Genomic DNA, 17,270 nt, shown 5'->3' with positions numbered 1-17,270 from the left:
TGAAGCCAATGCCAGCTAACCTCAGCCCATCTGCACAAGCAGGTGAGGGCCAGGCATGTGTCTCAGCCTGAGGCATCTGGTGGTACAGCTGGCATTTGTGACCGGCAGTGGGCAGAGGCACTGCCCTGGGATCTGGGATGGTCTGCGGGAGGCATCATGCTATCTCTTCTTGTAAGAGCCCTCCACCCACCTCAGTGTTCTCCGCTCATCAGGAGAAAGTCAGAGCCAGGAAGCCGTCACCAGGAAAGGGAGGTGGGAAGACTAGGGCCAGGGGCCCCGCAGACCCCACTCTTTGCTGTGGGTTTGGCTCCCAGGGAGCCCGAGGTGCTAAGACACAGGCGGATCACACACCTGTCAGGAAGTCACAGGGGTCCGTTTCCTTCATTCCCCTTGGGGCTGATAACGTTGGCCAGATCCTAAAGCAGTCCTGTGGGCTAAGACTCTGGGAAGAGATGTTGGTGGAAAGGCCAGGATGCTGCAGGGAAGAGCTAGTCCCTGAGAGCTATTCGGCCACCAAGTGGATGTGGCCCTCCTCTGGTGGGTCAGGAGGGAAGTCTCAGGGCCAGTCTCAGTCTTTAGGGTCTCCCCAGCACCCTTCACCAAGCCCAATAGCTGGACAAAGCCCATCCTGCTTGGCCAAGCAAACCTTCTTTGCAGGGTCTGGATGGGGTAGGGGTGGGGCAGGGACCACAGTGGAGCTGGGAGTTGTCATTGGATCTTCGGGTGGGGTTCTTCCGGCATAAGAGTGTGGAAAACGTAATCCCAAAATTTAGTGCTGATGCCAAATCCTAGAGAGGGAGACGAATAGGGGAGAAGGTGAGGCGCTGTCCGGGGGGGGGGGGGTGGAGAAATCTTCTTGGAAAGGGAGCCGGGGTAGGGCCAATACTTGGGAAGATTTTAACATCTATTCCCGCTGGCCTTCCCAACTCTCAGGGCCATCACGGCAGAAGTCAAGAGCAGGGTACCTGTGTTTCCAATTTCCCAAGGATACATTGGAATAAACCCAAATTCTTTATCTGGCAGGACTTCCTGGGAGAGCCTGGCCCCTGCCTGCCTCTTCCTTCTCTTCAAAGAGGCCAAGTTCGTTCTCGCTTCAAGGCTTTGCACCTGTTGCTCCTGAGATGCTCTCTCCCCAGACATCAGGTGCTGGCTTCTCTTAATTTAGGTCTCAGCTCTAACGACATCTCTGCAGTGACATCTTCCTGGACCACTTTACCTAGCGCTCTGCCATCCAGCGTGGTAGCCGCTAGCCCACATGACTGTTAAGCACTGGAAATGTAGCTAGAGCTACAGAGGGACTAAACTTCTAATTTCATTTAATTTTAATTAACTTAAAATTCAATTAAAAAGTATATACTCAATTCAGTTACTAGAAATCTTTCAAGTATATTCAGAGCAATTTGGGTATGTGAATCTACTTTTCCTTTTTTAAATATAAATTTTATAAATTCTAAATGCATATTAAATATTTCCAATGAAAATTTAACACCTGAATTGAGATGTGCTGTAAGTGCCAAATATACACCGGATGCGGAATTCTTAATATAAGAAAAAGAATGTAAAATGTCTCATTAACGATATTTTACATTGATTATATGTTAACATGATAATATTTTGGTTATATTTGGCTTAATAAAATATGCTATTGCAATTAATTCCATCCATTTATTTTTACTGGCTAATGTGGCCACTAGAAAATTTAAAAATCAATCTGTGACTTGCATATTTTATTAGACAGAGCTGGACCCCTCCCCTGACGTATATGGTCCCTCTAACATCATCTTGCTTTATTTTCTTTGTGGCACTTAACATTGTCTGAAATGATCTTTTACTATTGATTGATTTCCTTGTTTGTCTCTGCACAGTCCCCCACACCAGAGAGTAGGATGGGAGCCCCAGGCTTGCCTTCTGTCTGTGTATCCCCAATACCCAGGACAGTGCATGGCCCTTGGTAGGGGCTCAATGGAGGTACTGGCCGATCCTTACCTGACTTCTGATGTGCAAAGTGATGCTTGACGTGGTGGGCCTTCATGTTGTACAGGTAGGAGCCCTTGTGAGGCGAGCCGAAGTGCAAGTAGTAATGGGTCATGTCGTAGAGGACATAGCCCAGAAGGCCCCCTGCAAACACCGTGCCTCCCACCGCCTCGGGCAGGAGGAGCTGTAAGATTGTGTAGAAGAAGGCAATCACCAGAGAAGCTGGCGCAGGGGGGAAGACCAGGCGGGACTCATCGAAGGGTGCCTGTGGGTGGAGAGGCTCAGGTGTCAGAATGCAGCAGGGGGGCCTGCCTAAGTCACAGCAGAGACATTCCCCACCCCCACCCATCCCAGCATGGGGCAAAGCAGCCCAGATATCCCAGGGAGGGGGCAGCGACTTATCATGTGTAGGCTTGGCACTTTCAGTGGCTTTGGGGAGGGCAGGCCTCCATGCTAGAAAGCCCTAGAGAGACTGTCCTGTTCCCAGTTTCCAAGCCAGGATAGGGCCTGGAACACTGTGCAAGAACACAGGGGTGGGTGTGATGTGGGCAGGATGTTCAGGGTTTATGCTCAAGAGGCCACTTTGGCTCTGGAATTCGTTAGGTGCTAGAGAGAAGCCCTAACTCCGGTGACCAGGTGGGGTACTTAGACCAGGACCTGCCATTGTCTGGGAAGGCAACACACCAGCAAACTGGTGTTATGCAGATTCACATGGTAGGATGATACTGAAAGTGTTAACATACCCCCCCACCCCGTCCTAACAGGGGCCCTTCTTTGTTCCAAGGGGGTATTATCACATTAAACAACAAGAGAAATAGGCCTTAGGCTCTGGGGCTTTAAAAGCCAAAGGCAAAGAGGTAAGATTTTAGTGACTGCTTGCTGAGGATTCTGAGAAGAGACAGACCCTCTCTGGACTGGAAGAAAAGAGAGAAAACAGGCAGTAGTCATAGAGTCATATGCCGATGAGGGCTTCTCCCTGCTCAGACCACGAGCAACAGGACCAGTAGTATGCTGGAAAGCCAGCTCCTGCAGGGAGGGAGGGATATCCTGAGAAAGGCTGAGAACAGCATAGTGTAGGAACAGTGGGATGCAGCTTCCTCTGGGCAGACCTGGCTTCTAGTCTCTGCCACTGGAACCGTCACATTCCCCTTGAAAAGCCCAAGGGTGATGGGTGGTTGAGAGCAAAGACTCTGGGATCCACAGAATGAGGCACAAGATCCTGGTTATGACCTTGGGTGAGTTCCTTAGTTTCTTAATTTCCCCAAGCCCCAGTTTGCTGCTCTGTGGAATGGGAAGAACTACAGCACCACCTTCAGAAAGAAGCTCCACAAGGGCAGTGATTTTTGACTCTCGTTCAATGGTGTCTAGAACAGTGCCTGGCACAGAGGGAGGGCTCAGTGAGCATTTGTTGAATGAATGAATGAGTTGTTGTGAGGATTAAAGATGGCACATGAAAGGTACCTGCAGAGTGCCCGGTGTCAATAATTATGGCATACAGACACACATGCTCACTCTGTCCACGCCCGCTTCAGGTTAGGACCCAGTCCTTCCTCTGAGCAACATCAAATGCCCTGATTTCCTCTTGTTCCCAGCCTGACTCCCGTGAAGGTCGGCAGCTCCTGTGAGTCAGTCAGAGCTGCAAGGCCCTGGGTGGGAGCCCCCCCGCTCACCTTGTGGTGCTGGCCGTGCAGGACGAAGTGCAGCGTGATGAGGTAATAGCTGTTGCTGGGGGGCTTCATGTGGAACAGGAAGCGGTGGAGGAGGTACTCTGTTAGGCTCCAGAGGAGCATCCCCAGCACGAACAGGCCCGGGAACACGGACTTCGGCATGGCCACGGAGTACTCTGCAGGGTTGCAAGAGAGAGGCAAGGTCAGGGCAGATGGCCCAGTGGGCAGCAGTGCCTGGTGGCTCCAGACGTCCATCTTACTGCCCCATCACCTTGGGATCTGCCGTCCTCTGTCCAGCAGCTATGGGGCCGGGCCATACTGCTGGGGCTCTTGGGTCAAAAATGGGAAGGAGGTGGTGAGGACCTGTGCTGGGCTTGGAGGGGTGCTCTCAGGGAACAATGGGGTTGCTGGCCAGAGACCTGAGGTTTCCTTAGGCGGACTAAGAGGAGCAGTTATGGCCAGTAATGGACCTTTGCCGGGTGCTATGGTCTGAATGTGTCTCTTCAAAATTCTTATGTTGAAAGCTAACCCCCAAGGTGATGGTATTAAGAGATGGGGCCTTTGGGAGGTGATTACCTCAGGAGGGTAGAGCCCTCATGAATAGGATTAGTGCCCTTATAAGAGGGCCCATGGCCTAGCTGGGTGGCCCAGCTGGGTGAGCATCCACTGTGCATTGAAAGGCTGCCAGTGTGATTCCCAGGCAGGGCACATACCTGGGTTGTGGGTTCGATCCCTGGTCATACCACGTATGGAAGGCAACCAACTGATGTTTCTCTCTCACATCAATGTTTCCCTCTCTCTCCCTTCCTCTCTCTAAGCATGTCCTGGGTTGAGGATTATAAATAAATAAATAAGTAAGTAAGTAAATCCCACAGAGCTCCCTTTCCTTTACACCCATGTGAGGACACAAGAAGTCTGTGACTTGGAAGAGCACCCTTCCCTGACCAGACTGGCACTGATCTGAACTTCCAGCTCCTAGATCTGGGAGCAACAGATTTCTGTTGCCTTTAAATCACCCAGTCTTTGATGTTTTATGCTATAGCAGTCCAAATGGCTAAGACACCTGAGAAGGGTGAGCTTGCCTCAGTGGCATGGGGGAGAGGGAGGAACGATCCCAATTAAGACATTAAAGCTGGGCAGTCATTGATGAAAAATGTTAACAACCAAGGACTGGAAAACAGAAGGGACAGGAAAACACATGTAGAGAAATCTCAATGGACAAGACTTGAAATCATAGCATATCTGAGGAAGATTTGAAAAAAACACAAAACTGAAGATGATTAGCCTGGAGACCAGAAGACTGGAGATGTAATTGTCATCAAGTGTGAGGTTCCCAACACCCAACACCCAACAGCCTGCAATTTCTCCCTCACATCAATGACAGCCTGCAGTCCCTGGGGCTCTCGTTTCTTTTTCTTTTTTAATTTATAGTTCTTTTTATTATTTACTTATTTATAATCCTTACCCGAGCATATTTTTTCCATTGCTTTTTCAGAGAGAGTGGAAGGAGGAGAGAGAGAGAGAGAAACATTACTGTGAGAAAGACACATTGATTGATTGCCTCCTGCATGCCCCCAGCCCCCAGGGGATCAAGCCTACAACTGAGGTGTGTGCCCTTGGTCAGAATCGAACCTGGGACCCTTCAGTCCGCAGGCTGACCTGCTCAGCCTCCCCTTGCCTTGCTCGGAGGCTCTTATTTTCTCTGCCTTGCCTGACAAGCTGGGAGGTGAGGGAGGCCTGTGGAGATATATCTCTCATGCCACCATTGCTAGCATCATGGCCACAGGCTCTTCACTGGACCTTTATTAAACAGCACATCTTGGCTCTCTGCAGAGGCCTGCACTTCTGACCAAGCCCTCAGATCACCCTCCCTGCCACGCAGAAGGGCCCCCTCCTATAGGTCAAGTCTCCTCTTGCTCCCTCACCCCAGCATCATCCCTGTTGGAACATCCGCTGGGAGCTGGTACAGAGTGGCATCTCTAGAGGAATCCTGCAGAGGGACCTGGGCCAAAGCTCCCGCAGCCCCTTCCCCCACCGGCCGCCAGCCCTGGCAGCACTGCCACTGTTGCTGATTGTTAGAGGAGCGCCGGGTGGACAGTGGGCGATTCAGTGAGCAGGCCTTCTGAGCAACAAGCCCTGTGCTGTGCCTGAGCTATTCAGCGTGGGCCGAAAAGGGTAACCTTGGCTTGCAGGGCATGCATGTTAACCCTTGGTGACCTGGAGCAGTTCTGGGCTCTGGGGAACTTCCCGCAGCTTGTTCACCAACCCCCAACCCCGCCACATCCTGGGCCAGGTGTGTGGAGGGGGACACAGAGGCTCCCATCACTGTGGCTGTGGTCCCTCTCATCTAAACCATTCAGGTCCTCACCTTGCCACTCCCAGGACAGGCGGGCAGGAGAGAAGCCCCAGAGTGTGGGGAGAAGGAGCCTGTATCTGGCAGAGAGGAGGCGCTCCAAAGGTTCAGAGCAGGAACATTGTGTGATCGGGAAAGGAAAGCCCACCTGAGCTACCCCAGCACCCCTCTCCTGCCTGCCCCCTGACCTGGCCTCCATCTGAGCCACCTGTCATGGGTCAGTGCCTCCTGAGGCAGACTGTGCTAGGACAAACAGACCACCTGGGCAGACAGTATGTACCTGGAGGCCCAAGCTAGGCAGTGAACCTTGGAGGCAGGCTGACAGAAGTGGCTGCACCCAAACTCACAGCTGCCCTGAGACTCAGCCCCATAGGCTCTTCGGAAGCTGCCCCATGTCAGCCCTTCTCTCTATCCCCTGATCCTTGAAACTGGGAGGCACTTGGCATCTACATCCCAGCCACATGACCCTGAATTGCTTGCTTGACTTCTCTGAGGCTCCATTTCCTCATCTCGAAAAGGGCATTAGGATAGCACCTTTTCTGTGGGGCTGTTGGGAGAGTTAACTGAGATGGTCCCTGGAAGGCATCAGGCTTGGCACAAGGTAAGTGCTCAGTAGAGGTTAGTGGGGTTGTTTCTCCGAGTCAGGGGTTCTGCTACCTGGACCTTTACCCAGGAGACACTGCAGGACACTCCCAGATCTTTCTCTTCCAGGTTCTGATTTTGCCGTGTTCATGGACCATTCTGAATCTAGCTCTCAGCTGTACCACCTGGTGAATGATTTCATTTAGTTTCTTGACAATCCCAGATCATGCCTTTTCTAGTAGTAGAGTCAGTGATAAGCCTCTTTCTTTATTGTTATGTCTCCTAACAAAATGGTTTCATTTAGTTTCTGCTAATATGTTGCTCCCCCCTTCTTCTTTGTAATCTATTTAGGGTTGGGGTTGGGGTTGAGGGAGTCTGACTATATTTTTCTTTGGAAGACTATTTCTACAAATAGGTCTCATTTAAAAAGTTTGTGATATGATTTTGGGTTCTGTTCTCTCACTGTCAGGAAGAACATCAAGGTCTCCCACCTCCAGGAGCCATGGGAGCGAATCAGGAAGGAACCAATATTACCTGTGGTAAAGGAAGCGAAGAGTCGGACGTTGCCCTGGGCGAGGGTTCGGTAGTAGGACCAGCTGAGGTACAGCATCAGGGGCAGCCAGATGATGGGGACGCTGTACCTGCAGGAGGGCCACCAGGGTGAGAGATATACATGCCCAGGGGCTCAACGGGGTCCAGTTTCCCCAGGCATACATCTTGACTGGAGGGGGGATGACATGATACCAAAGCATGTGCAGAAAGTATATGGAGACCTTGGATCAAAGGGACACTGCTGGGGGTGGGGTGGGAAGGGGAAAACAAAAGAAAGGTCATGAGTCTATCTGCCCGGGTCTCTGAGATGAGTTATTGGCAGAAAAGAACTGTGTCCCTGTGGCTAGTCTGTGCAGCTGAATAGATGCTGACCTCTTGTGGCAAAGGAGCTAATTGCAGGCAAAATTGTTCCCATGGACATTAGAGGCTGGAAACCCTTCATAGGAATCTGGAATAGAATAGGGGTGGCATTCAGAGTGGTTTCTGGCTATATGTTGGGGTGTCACTCACTCAATGAACAAACCATGCATAGGAATGGATTATACCTATGGCATGTTCTACTGTCCCCAAGAGTTTATAGTATATAGCTCTGGGCTGGGGGATGGGGGCAGCCAAATGTCCCTTCCCCTATTGTATCTGACTGATACCATCAGGAGAGAGGGACAGCCCACCATGGGCTCAGCGTGGGGCTCACCAGACAGTCTTGGTGAGGGCCTCGATGAAGTCTGAGTAGAAGAGGCGGATGGGCCTGCTCACTGGCTGGTGGACCCACTCATCATACTTCTCTCCCAAGTGGCCTACCTGCCACAGTAGGGGCTTCTGCCAGTCTACCAGGTCCTGCAAAAGACAAATTCAGTGGACACTTGATATTCACACCTGCACACATTCACTCTTCTGTCTCCTAGTTATAGTATCCCAGTCACCATCCTCTACCTCATGTGGTCTGTGTGGGGCTACCTACCCTATCACTTCAGTGATTCAGGACTGATCAAGCTGCTCATCTCAACTCCTGGACACAGAAATGGGATCCAGGACAGGCTCATAACCTAAGCTGGTGCAATAAGCCATCAGACACCCTCTCTTCCTGCTGGAGTTGCTGTTGGCAGGGCATGACCCTGGAGTTGCTAGCAGAGCCTGCCTGAGAACTCAGTCAATACAGAGGGTGGCCAATCACTGAATCCAGGTGATGACACCTGAGCACCCAGATTCAGCCATGCCTGAAGCTTGAAGTCATGTCCAGGACTCTTTAAGTACAGGAGCCAATACATTCTGTACTAGGAATGAAATAGGTCCTTTCTCCTCTACCATACGCTTTCTCCTTGGTGTTGGTCTGGGCAATGCATTCACTCATCCATTTAAATAGCCATTCATTCAAAAATGTGCTTCATATTTCATATATCCATTTCTGTACTAGACAATGGGAAGAATAAACAGGAATGTGAGAGGTCATCTTTGATCCACATAGCTTAGTGCTTAATCAGAGTTCAGTCTCTGAAGTCAGGCCTGGGTACAAATCCTGGCTCTATCACTTACTGTGTGACCTTGGGCAGATTACTTGATATCTCTGAGCCTCAGTTTCTCCAGCTATGAAATGGAAGTAATAATGATGGTACCAGCATAAAGTGGTCAGCAAGATGAGGCATGCGAGGAGAGACAGTTTAGTATGGATACAGGCACGCTGAGATTGGAAGGCAGAATGACTGCTACAAATGCCTGGGTCCAGGGTAGAAGAAAAGGGCTTTGCAGAGAACTTGGGGTTTGGGTTGGAGCTCACACAACATGGAGGACTTGGTAAGGGGGAGAGGGAAAAGTGGGGGAGGGAATGTAGGCAGAGATGTGGAGTTGACAATGATTGTGGCCCCTTTAGTACCTTGACATTGATCTGTGAGGCAGAGGATTTTAGATGACAGAATACCCCACACCAGGCCCAGGAGCTGCTACTTCACCCTCCAGGCCAGTTGTCTCCAAGGTGGGGATGTGTGCACACACCAGGGCTACTCACCGGTTGATCCTCAGAGGCATGGAGAGAATATTAGAGACTCTATTTGATATGGTTATATCATTTTTAAACTGTATTTCAATATTTTCACATGCACATAATACAGTAGTACATGCAAATAATTTATAAATAATTAAAATGGAAATATAATGTGCTCTAAATGTTTTACTTATGGGGGTGTAAGATTGAAAAGTTTGGAAGCCGCAGCTCTAGGCAATGGAAAACCCTTAAAGATTTCTGATGAGTCAATGTACTGAAGAAGAGTAATCTGGACCAAAATCAGTAAATCAAAACCAGTAAAGGACAATGACGTTGTAGTGAGGGACCACCTTCAAAGCCTGGCTCTGCCATTTATCAGCCGTGGGATGCTAGGCAAGTGCCTTTACCTCTCGGAGCGCCTCAGTTCTCTCATCTGTAGAGCTGATGTGCCACCACCCATAAGAGAGGGGGCAAGATGTGTCTGGTGTTTGGCGCATAGTGGATGCCAATAAATCTCCAATACAAGGGAGTTAGGTAGCTACTGCTGGTGAGAAGGGAGGTAGTATCAGGAAAGAAAAGGAGAGGAGAAAGAGATATACATGGAGGAAGAGCACTCAAGCCTGGGAGAGAGTCAACAGTGATTTTGAAACCTGCCTTCCTGCATCCATGGCTGGAATCTCATCTTGCATAGGCCTCCCCACCAAAGCTGGCTCAGTCCCAGCAGGTCTCCCAGCTCTGCTGGAGGCAAAGCTAACACAGCCATCACAGCCTTGGAGCAAGGACAGAGCAGTCCTGGGTAAACAGGGCCCACTGAGCAGTCTCCCTGTGCCTGCAACCAGGGAAAAAGGTCCAAAGATGGTTGTGATTTCCTGTTATGCGAACTTGACAGTCCCCAGGTGCTGGCTGTCTTCCTGCTTCCCAGACTGGAAGATGACTCTGGTCAGCCTGGAAGCATCCCATTCAGCTAAATATCCAATTAAATAAGGCAATCATCCAAACCCCATTTAGTTGTTTGACTTCCTCCAGTCCCCACCTCTCCTTGACTTTTCCCCTTGGGTCTAGCAGGAAATGGATTCACTGGGTGCATGCGCTCTCATTCCTTCCATTCCTCTGCCTGAGGTCTCTCTACACACACACACACACACACACACACACACACACACACACACACACACACACACACACAGCACCACCACCACCACCAGGGGGGAAAAAAAAAACTGGAGGAACCAGCTATTGCCCTGTGTTTACACCTTATCTTACACAGTCTACAGAGCCCCACCTCAAAAGAAGCTAGGCCAGGGTCATGGTAAGAGCTTTAGGCTTTGCCCCAATTGCAACACCATTGAGAGCCAACACTCACAGAGCATTTGTTACACGCAGGCATGGTTCCAAACACGTAATCATCTGAACTTCACCATGCCCCTAACGAGCCAAGTACTATTATTAGTGTCATCTTGCAGATGGGGAAATTGAAGCAGAGTAACTTGCCCAAGGTTACCCAGTTATGTCTTTTTGATAAATTGGCCCTTTTGGCATTGGGAAATAGCCATCTTGGTCCCTGGTAATACTACTTGTGCTGAATCTTAATAAAGCCACACCAGGCTTCCTTATGCTTGGCATTTGCATGGTCTATCTTTTCCCATCTTTTACTTTCAAACGGTGTACATCTTTACATTTAAAGTGCATCTCTTGTAGACAGCACATAGTTGGTCTTGCTTTTTTTTTTTTTTAATCTAGTCAATCTCTGCCTTTTAGTTGAAGTGTTTAGTCCATTTTTATTTAATGTTGCAGTAGTCCCATCATCTTGCTATTTGTTTTCTGTTTGTCTCCTCTATTTTTCCTTTTTGGCCTTGTTTGTATTAACTATGTATTTCAAAAATATTCTATATTATCTCTTCTATTTTGTTCACTGTGCCCTTTTGTCCCCCCACCCCAGTTGTTACTCTAAGGATGATAATATGCATCCTTAACGTATCACTATCTTCCTCAAATGAAAACCCTGGTTTTCATATGTTCTACTTTTGCATGTTACACATGACATTCTATGCCTGCTTTTCATTTGTATACTTCAAATTAACTCCCTTAGACAATGAATATTTACAGCTATAGCACAGGGGTGTCACCCCAAGCAACAGGCTGGTCCCCAAAATGCACATGCAAGTCCAGGGAGAGTTTGGCTACAGCACCTAGTGCCAACTGTGTGTATTTCCTCCCCCTCCCCTCCCTCCTCCCCCACCCAGCTCTGCCCCTGCCCCAATGGGAAAGGGGGGGCCTTGGGCTCTCCGGGCTATGCGAGGAATGCAGCTCCAGCAGGGCCAGGCAGGGGGAAAGGGCAGCCTGCTGCCTGCTGCCCAGAGGGTGGGTGGAAGGGCATGCATACTGCCAGGCTGGGGAGGGGGCCTTCTTTGCTCTCCCCTTTCCCCACTTCCCAGGTCTCCCTCCTCCTGGGCAGCACAGGAACCAGGTGGCACAGAACTCTTTCCAGGGGCAGCCCCAGCTCAGGAGCAGAAACTGGGTATCTGCTTCTCTCCAGAAGGGCAAATGTAGGGAGAGGGGGCAGCTACTTTGTGCCAGCAGCTCCTCCCACAACCACATTCGCAAGCCATGGCAATTGTTTAAAGAAATGTCCACCCAGACCACAGAGCTCACAGCTCTGGGGCAGCTTTCTGAGCCAGGAAGACTGTGATGGGCTTCCAACAAGTGGGGGTTGGTAGGGAGGAGAGTGAGGGTAAGGCTCGATAGGAATCTCAGAACATGTTGTTCTTGCATCCTGGTCACAGTCCCTGGGCTCAGACCTCACGTCCATTATCCTTTTTTGAGAACTAGGGCCTGCAATGGCCTCATTTTACAGATGAGGAGACTGAGATCTGACGCTCAGCTGTAGATGCTAGAGGTGGGACCTGCACCTCAGTCCATCTTAACCCAAGGCCAGCAGGCCTATCTGCTGGTTCAGGGCCCTATGGCTGTGAGTCTGTCAGCACAGAGGCTGTGAGGGACCCAGCAGGGGTGTTTAGTGTGGGGGTCCATGAGGGGCTCTTGGTGGCCTTGCGGGGTGGCTCCTCTAACTGGGAGCTCCTATCCTACACTCAAGTCCACAGAGGCACTTCTGGACCACCTGCCTCCTTCCTGTACCCAGGTGATGGGGTAGCTGGGGAGGTGGCCTCAGGCTCCCCCTGAGAGGATTCAGGAAGATGAGAGTGGCCGGGAGCAGGGGGAAAAGGGGTCAAAGCCTGGGAACAGAGGGAGGATTGCCATGCACCTTGCAGAACGCCAGTGTGCTTGGGACAGAAGAACAGCAAAGGAGCTCTGTTGTTGTCCCGCTCCCCCCAGCCTGCCCCCCATCCTAAAGCGAAGCCGATGGGTCTTCCACTGGTAGCTCGCTTTCTGATACCCCTTTGTACGCTATGCCGGACCCTCCTGACAACCCCACACCGTACCAGGTGGGAATAACTTCCTCCCTCTTGCTGAGGGGGAAAGAGAACATAGCTGCCTATGGTCGCCCAGCGGTTCTCCCAACTTGAGCCTGCCTATCCACTGTGCTGGCAGGACTCAGAGGGCCGCGCCCAGCCACCTACTTGGTTTCTCCCTGAGGAAGAGGAAGGTGGGGTGGGTATTTTCTGAGTACTCCTGAGTTCTTCAGAAGAGGGCCAGGGTCTCTGGGCAAGGGGGCAAGCAAAGAGAAACTCGAGACCCTGGCCCAGCAAGGACAGTCTTGGGGAGGTGCCTGTGGATCCCTCTGGACAGCCAGACCCTCCAGGCCCCTACTCTGGGGCAGGTGAAAGGGAGATAGGAGGCCCAAGGGGACACAACAGGATGTGAGTGGAGGTGCAGAAAGCTGGAAGGTGAGCCAGGGCTGCACCCACAGGGTTGAGGTTGGCCTCCCCAGTGGTGGGCTGGCCAAGAGGGCCTTTGTTCAGATCCAAGGGCTATTTTCCTGAGAAGTGACTTAACTGAGGGTTCCAAAAGGTTAAACCCATGTGACCAACATCAACATCTGGCCAGCCCTAGCGACCCTCAGAGCAGCCCAATGCTAAGGAGTGTGTGTGTGTGTGTGTGTGTGTAGGTGGCAAGGGGGCTTTGAAAGCTCGCAGCTGCATTTGCTTTGTGACACACCTGGCTGGATAATACTACCTGTCTCTTAAGGGAAGAGACTGGCCTCCACCCAGTGGAGCTAGAGCGGGTTCTGCTGGGGTCTGGCTCAGCCTGAGGGGCAGGATGGGAATAAGGCTGAGCAATGCTTTGGAGACACCTCCCTCCCGGGACCTGCTCAGCTTCCTCCCTCCCTTACACCATGGCCTCTCCCAGTCACAGGACTCAAGGGTGGGGGGGTTCCAGGAGCATGGAGGGGTGCCCGGCAGGGGAGGGAGCTCAGTGGTAAGCGCTGGCTGCGCTAAGGGGACCAGCAGAGTGACTCTGGGCAAGAGACTAAACTCTTCTTCTTCCTCTTTGCTAAATCAGGATCTGATAATCTTATATCTGTGTGTAGTGGCAAGATTAAATTAGATAATTGGATCATAAATTTAAAATGCTTGGCCTGCAGCATCTGGCACTTGGTCAGAGCTCAATAAAAGAAATGTTAATTTGGCCCTAATTTTGCTGCCCAGAGGGATCTGGGCAAGGACTTCTGCAAACAATTTCAAACACACCAGTTTCATCTGGTTCCAGAAAGCTGGCCCCCAAAGTGGGCAGGGCAGAGGAGGCTGCCGGAGGAGGGCTCTGGAACTGATACAGTGAAGCAGTGAAAGGAGGGGGTGAGGCAAATGGGAAGGGCGTGCCCAGGCTGGCTGGGTTCCAGAAAACAGGGAGAGGTGTAAGGTAGTGTAGGGTGAGGGTCTACAACCTGGATTCTCCTCCCACAAGGAAGCCTGAGTCCTGCCTGACTGGGTGATTGGAGGGATGACTTAGAAATACTTCCAATAACCTTCCATGCAGAAACCAAAAATCAGACCATACTGTACCCCCAAGCAGGGTGGGGACACCCTGGGCTGGTTTCCTGGCCCTTCTGCTATCTTTTCAGAACCTTCTCCCTGTGCCCCAGCACTCCAGTTCCCCTCACTCCAGCATGGCCCACTCTGTCCCAGCTCCTAGGGCTGGGGAGGGTTGGCCATGGGAGCCCAAAGCTCCCTTCCTCAGCAGGGCCCAGAGGAGGTCCCCTTGAATGCAAAACACAAAGGGTTAACTTTGGCAAGTCCCTCTGCCCCAGGGGTGGGTATGTAAATACATTCAGGCACAGGACCCCTGGCAAAGAAAAAGCTGCAGCCCTCTTGGCCTCTTTCCATACCTCCTCCAGGTCCAGGCCCAATGGATCCACCCAAGCCCCTGGCCTGGGTCAGAAACAGAATTAGACAAGGGGAGTTGGGGGCGCTCCCAAACTCTCCACTCCCCCAAAGGGTCTGGGATTGACCATGTGGTAGATGAATTTTTTAAAAAGGAGCTCCCAGCCCCCCAATCCCCATGGGGGGGCTGGGAGCTTCTTGCTAGAGTGGGTCTCCACACCCTCTCTTGGGCCAGCCCTTGCCCCTCTCTCTCAGCCCGGATGGGAGGAAGACAGAGGTTGTGTGAAAGAATGACAGAGGTGGGGAAGGTGAGTCAGGTGTGCCCTCTCAATGTGCTGGCAAGGAGGCAGGAGCAGGCCCTGGAGGAGGAGGAAGAGGGGAGGCCCCTCTTTCCCTCCGGTGGGGGCACAGGTGATGATGGAACAGATCTAGGTGGCGTTGATCTCCACCCACCTGACCCTCCATGCAACCTTGAACTTGCAGCCCAGGTGGACACTTATGGATAACCCACTTGTGTCTTTTCCAGGAGGAAATGGCAAAATGACATTTCCCATGACCCAGCTTGGAGGGAAATGGCTTCTACGTCTGGTTCCCTCCAGGGCCCCCAGGTCATGCTGCTTCTCCACTCCCTACCCTCCCAACACTGAGCCGCTCCACTTCCAGCTGGGACTACTCAGGACTCCCCTGACCAACAAAGGGGGTCTGCCTAATCCCCCAAGAGAGGATGTTAGGCTCTGCAGACGAACACTGCAGATGGTTCGCCCTGCCCCTGCCGGTCCCAGCAGGTGCCCACACAGGTGACCCTTGCAAGCGATTGCTGGTCAGGGCAGCTCTGCCTGTGCACTGGTCAACCTGGGCACGTCTGGGCCTGCTGACCCTGCACTGTGTCCTTCTCAGCTTCAGGGGTCCGTGGGAACACACCTCCTGGGTGTTTGGGGCCTGGCTCTGCGCACACCTCCTCACGCGCAGTTTTCCTGCACCCATCCCAGCCTTGGTCATGCTTGTATGCTGTGGGCACCTGCTTCCCGGCCTCATCTTTCCTGACCAAACGTCACAAATAATCACAGCCTTTGGCTCCACACACCCTCTCCTGAGCCCTGGGAGCCCCAGTCATCATTCCATCCCATCTTGTGCCAGTTACCTTGTCCCAGTCGACCACTTTCAGCTTTGGCTCCAGCGCCGGGTCTGTGTTCTGAGTGTTCGCAGAGGCTGCAGCCTCGATCTCCATGGCGCCCTGGAGGGAGAAGGTGCGGGCGATTACTTACAGCGGGCGAGGGCAGAGGGCCCCGAGCCACCTGCGCCTGCACCCGCACCCGCGCCCGCGGTGGGGCAGCCAGGAGTGGTGAGCCCCGTGGCGGGGCAAGGTGGGCGAGATCACAGACACTGAGAGCATTTCGAATGCAGGCAGACAACGATGTGTGTGTGGTATTAGTCTTTCTGCATTTTTTTTGCAGAAAAAAAGTAATTTCTGCAAAAACAAGAGGCAGGAAGATCTGGGACAGAAAAGGAGCAGCAGAGAGACTGTAGGGAAATGAGCTGTCAGTGAGAATGCTCTGGGCAAGGAGGTCCCCAGCAGCCTCCCTCCTGTTCCCTGGCAGGTGTCATGCAGAGGGAGTCAAAGGAAGTCACCAGGCGGACTCACTGTGCCACTCCCAATGACTCCCCTCCCTGGTAATTCCACAGAGCCGGTGGGTCACAGGCTGGGCCATCTAGGTCCACGTGCCCACAAGAACGAGAGGTAGCAGAGAGCGAGGGAGACGGTCCCTCCAGGAACTCCCATGTGTGGGTCAGTAGCCACACATGGGTGAGACTGGCAGACGAGTGCCCAAATGGGCTCAAGGTCAAATCACAGCAGCAAAGAGGCAAAGTCAGAAGGAAATAGAATGTACTAGGCAAGTCACATGGCCCCAGCTGGCCCTGATGTCACACAGGGTGAGGCTGGAGAGGGCAGGCTGGCATGTAGCTAAAACTCATGCTTCCTTGCAGGAAGGGTGGGGGGAACCACTTGTCATGGGGGGCCTGCCCTCTGAGCCCCTGTGACTAAAGGACACCATGGTGCTGGTGGCCATGGAGGATACCTTGGAAGCTGGCCATTGGCAGGAACCAGGAGACTGAGCAGCCAGTTGGGGTTTCTATTGTCATAATTCTTACATTTTGGCTTCTAAGTGAACCGAGAGAACCTGACAGCGACAGTGATGCTGGCATTTTCTGGGAAAACCTAAATAAAGGCATTTTCATGGTCTTGCCTTGGTCTGAGTATCTCAGTATTTTTAGTCTGTGTCACCATGTGTTGTTGTTTTTAAAAAAAGCATCTCTGATGACTCTTAAGGACAAAGAAGAGTGGACTTTATAGCATAGCATACAATGAAACTCCTTAAGTATCCAATATAAATGTCATATAATAATCTTGCCCCTCCTAATTCTTTTCTTTTTTTTACAGGGGAGAGTGTGAACACAATCCCCCCTTCTAATTCTATTCCACCCTCGAAATACCACAGAGAGCCCCTGACCACCAAGTTCTTGATTCTCCCTCCCTCCTGAATAGTTATTTTCTCCTGGTCACCCCAAGCCCTTTCTTAAGTAGGGTAATCCAATCCTCTGTGCACCCAGCCCCACTTATTGCAACTCCATCATCTCTCAACAAAACAAAAGGCTCATTTTGGGGCCTGCCCAGCCCAAGCAGGGGAAGGGTTCTCACATATATTATCTTTTAATGGGTTTTATCTGTGTTACACTTTTTAGACATCCCTGCATGGCAGACACAGATCTGTTTTGGGCACATCCACCTAAACAATCACTGGAAGCAGAAGAAAGGGTGGTCGCCTCTGGCCCTGGGCACAGCCGCCATCTACGCAGCCCATTTTCCGCTCACTGCAGTCTGGACT

General features: G+C 51.6%; 1 protein-coding gene across 1 annotated transcript in view; it reads right to left on the bottom strand.

Moving 5' to 3' along the window:
• Window positions 1-500: 500 nt before the first annotated feature.
• FA2H (fatty acid 2-hydroxylase) overlaps window positions 501-17,270 on the bottom strand; it is a 38,995-nt gene continuing 22,225 nt past the window's right edge. The window contains exons 2-7 of the mRNA XM_087827137.1: window positions 15,527-15,619; window positions 7,823-7,965; window positions 7,111-7,217; window positions 3,645-3,817; window positions 1,987-2,239; window positions 501-788 (exon numbers count right to left, since the gene is read on the bottom strand). Of these exons, the coding sequence (XP_087683263.1) occupies window positions 709-788; window positions 1,987-2,239; window positions 3,645-3,817; window positions 7,111-7,217; window positions 7,823-7,965; window positions 15,527-15,619 (849 nt within the window). The 3' untranslated portion in view covers window positions 501-708. The remainder of the gene's footprint in view (window positions 789-1,986; window positions 2,240-3,644; window positions 3,818-7,110; window positions 7,218-7,822; window positions 7,966-15,526; window positions 15,620-17,270) is intronic.

Source organism: Miniopterus natalensis, chromosome 18 (genome assembly GCF_054644295.1).
Source record: "Miniopterus natalensis isolate mMinNat1 chromosome 18, mMinNat1.hap1, whole genome shotgun sequence".
Lineage (NCBI taxonomy): Eukaryota > Metazoa > Chordata > Mammalia > Chiroptera > Miniopteridae > Miniopterus > Miniopterus natalensis.
This window is presented reverse-complemented; position numbering and strand designations above follow the sequence as displayed.